Raw genomic sequence first — 3,083 nt, forward strand, 5'->3', positions numbered from 1 at the left:
GACTGGAGCAATAATCAAGGATGCAGATGCAGAGTAAACTGGGTGATGGAGGCCAAGATGGGAAGCTACTTATTCCACTATGTTTGGGTGCTAAATACTATCCTTACCCTAAATCCTAAACCTGCATATAAGCCATTTCAACAATTTCATGGATGTACTTCATACTTGGGTACTTAATGTATATATACTTAACTTACTGCATATCTATGATCTACCCCTAAATAGGTACTTCTATAGTTCAAATGAGCTCTGTTTGTTAATTTATTACAAGCATTTTCGATCGCCAAAATTGTACTTTGATAAAGTGAACCATTCAAAGGTTGTCCGCAACCAAAAGATAATTTTAATCTTCAAATCTTATTAGGTATGGGTAGGCTTCTCTTACTGTGCAAGTAAACTAGGATCAGCCACGTTAGTTATGACAGTTAATTTGGTTACAAGATATAGCAAGGTGAAAACCCTGAGTTAGTTACAAGAGATTATTAGTAAGTGAAGTTAGATAGCTGAAGGTACTATAGAAGCAACACTTCTCCCTTTTGAAATGTGTGATTCACCATTGTAAAGCTGATGCTAAATCTCACCTTTCTCTTCTCCCTAAAAACTCTCTGTTCTCTCAACTCTCTCTGTCTCCTCTTCACTTTTTGTTTTCTGGTTTCGAGTCACAACTCCCGAGGTTGAACATTAGGCACAGCCATATACATCCATTTCTTAACCTAGATAGGTTCAGTTGGGTTAAACTGAAAAATATGTACATATATCCTAGTCCAAACCACAAAAAAACCACTTATATCCATCACAGCATGCTACCACGCCCAACAAAACTCATGGTCAAAGGTTCCATCTCATATATCTAGATCTAATCCTATTATCACATACAAGGCATAAAACTACGATATTTATTAAGTTGAAGGATGCCACACAACTCAATTCATCAAACACTTGCAGTGAAAGGAAAACCAAAAAAGAAAATAGAAGATATGTAGGCATACACCAATATTAAACTATGTATATTTGTCAAGCAAGGGCCCAATCATTTATGTTTTTTGGAGGCAAATCAATAATCATAATCATCATGATTTTAGTTTAGTCATGGAAAAGGGGAACCATAGTACGATACATAGCTGAAGAATGAGGAATTCAAGCAGGACCAAATTAGGCTCGGTACTGCTTAACCTTCTTCTCAAGCTCGTCCTTCTTTGCACCAACAATCCTATCAATCTCCTTTCCTTGCTTCACCAGCACAAATGTCGGCATCGCCTGAACCTGAAAATCCTTTGCTACATCCTTTTTTTTTTCCAAAAAAAAAAAACACACACACATAAAGACACCATCATGAGAAGAAAGAAAGAAAAAAGACTGGTATTCTTCAGTTACAGAAAGAGAAACCCCTTATTTTCATCCTGAAACCATTAGAATTGTTATCATTGATCCATCTTCAACAAACTTGTAACAACTATTTCGTTCATCAATATGCGGAACTCCACAATTTCTGATTATTTAGCATCAATTTATTTCTAAAAAGAATGGAATCACAGTCAATTTACTCTCTAAGCCCTAATCTAATCAACAAGTCATAAAACTAGTCTCTAAAGTGTAAAACGCAAACTAACTACAATTTTGTATCATCTAATCAACCGAAAACTAGCATATAGATTAATTACGTGTGTCTGTCTCTGTGTGTGTGTGTGTGTGTGTGTGTGTGTGTGTGAGAGAGAGAGAGAGAGAGAGAGAGAGAGAGAGAGAGAGAGAAAGAGAGAATCACAGGTAATTGATCGACATCGAGCTTGATGAACTCGACGTCAGAGAAGTTTTCGGCCATGGCGTGAATATGCGGTTCAATGAACTTGCATGGTCCGCACCACGAAGCTGAGAAATCTATCACAACCTGTTCAATTAAAAGCACATAAACAACAGCAACAATAATCAGAAACAAAAAAAGACAGATCCAAAAAAAAATAGTTAAGAGAATCGGAGATCTAGAGAGAGATTGAGGAAGTTACGAGCTTGGAGGAATCTTTGAGTTCGTTGAAATGGAGCTGAAATCGAGGGGAGGAATGGAACGATTTCACATGAGAGTCCTCCGCCGAGCCTCCCTCCGTCGTGGCCGCTGCAGCATCGCCGCCGAGCACCGCAGACAGCACACCCCCCATTTTTTGTTCTCCTCTTTTTCTTTTGCGTTCACAAAGTTATTCTACAGTTATTGTTATTAGGCCGTTTTATATGCAAGATATTTTGAATATCTTTTTTTAAAAAAGTACGATCAAAATGAGCAGAATAATTAATTATGTATTTATTGGAAGTATCACATTTATATATACTATTAGATTTGATTAGTGAAAATTAAAGGTTAATATAAAATAAAAATATTAATGGACTCTATTAAATACAGAATATTCTATTATATAAATAAATGTTTTAAATAGTGATATTTTAATACAATACTTTAAATAATAATAAAATATTTTATTTTTAAATAATTAAATATAAAACATATAAATACAAAAAAGATGAATATTTTTTATTCATTAAAATTAATTATTATGTAAAAATTTTTATAATATTAAAAAATTATATTAAAATAATCTTTTAAACTACAACATAAAATAATTAAAATTTTATTTTATATTATTTGATAAATAATTATATTATTATATTTAAAATTTATTAACTAATTATTTTTGTTAAAAATATTATTATATAATATAATTTTTTATCAAAATATTTTAAAAATATAAACGTTTTCATTTTTTTATTTTTTTAAGAAAAATAAAATAAATAATATAATTATAAATACATGATTATCATATTATATATTTACTAATATTAGTAAGACTTAAACAAATTAAAATTATGCAAAAAAATTAAAATTATATACAAAATCAGGCTATTATAAAAATATAATCACATAAATACACTATTTTTTTTTATACATTTTTTAAAATAATATATATTATATACTATCTGAATTAAAATACAAATCAGTTATTATATGTAATTACACCTATATGAATTTGTCTAAAGAAATTGAAAAAAAATAAATTATATTATTTATTTATTTTTTTCAAAAAAATGTGAAAAAACAA

At 30.4% G+C, this 3,083-nt stretch overlaps 1 protein-coding gene across 1 annotated transcript; it reads right to left on the minus strand.

The window, feature by feature from the left end:
- Window positions 1–986: 986 nt before the first annotated feature.
- On the minus strand, window positions 987–2,262 carry LOC112744437 (thioredoxin H2). Its single transcript, XM_025794063.3, has 3 exons — window positions 2,001–2,262; window positions 1,763–1,885; window positions 987–1,284 (listed from the first exon to the last, which is right to left on the minus strand). The coding sequence occupies exons 1-3, from the start codon at window positions 2,148–2,150 to the stop codon at window positions 1,153–1,155; spliced, it is 405 nt and encodes a 134-aa protein (XP_025649848.1). The 5' UTR covers window positions 2,151–2,262; the 3' UTR covers window positions 987–1,152.
- Between the last annotated feature and the right edge of the window lie 821 nt (window positions 2,263–3,083).

This window comes from Arachis hypogaea, chromosome 14, assembly GCF_003086295.3.
Source record: "Arachis hypogaea cultivar Tifrunner chromosome 14, arahy.Tifrunner.gnm2.J5K5, whole genome shotgun sequence".
NCBI classification, from domain to species: Eukaryota; Viridiplantae; Streptophyta; class Magnoliopsida; order Fabales; family Fabaceae; genus Arachis; species Arachis hypogaea.

Bases quoted from the DNA above. Each gene is read 5' to 3' on its own strand.
- LOC112744437 (XM_025794063.3), bottom strand. From the start codon at position 2,150: ATGGGGGGTGTGCTGTCTGCGGTGCTCGGCGGCGATGCTGCAGCGGCC. The intron at 1,886-2,000 runs GTAACTTCCTCA...TTAATTGAACAG, and splicing joins TCAAAGATTCCTCCAAGCTC to GTTGTGATAGATTTCTCAGC. The intron at 1,285-1,762 runs GTGATTCTCTCT...GAAAAAAAAAAG, and splicing joins TCGATGTCGATCAATTACCT to GATGTAGCAAAGGATTTTCA.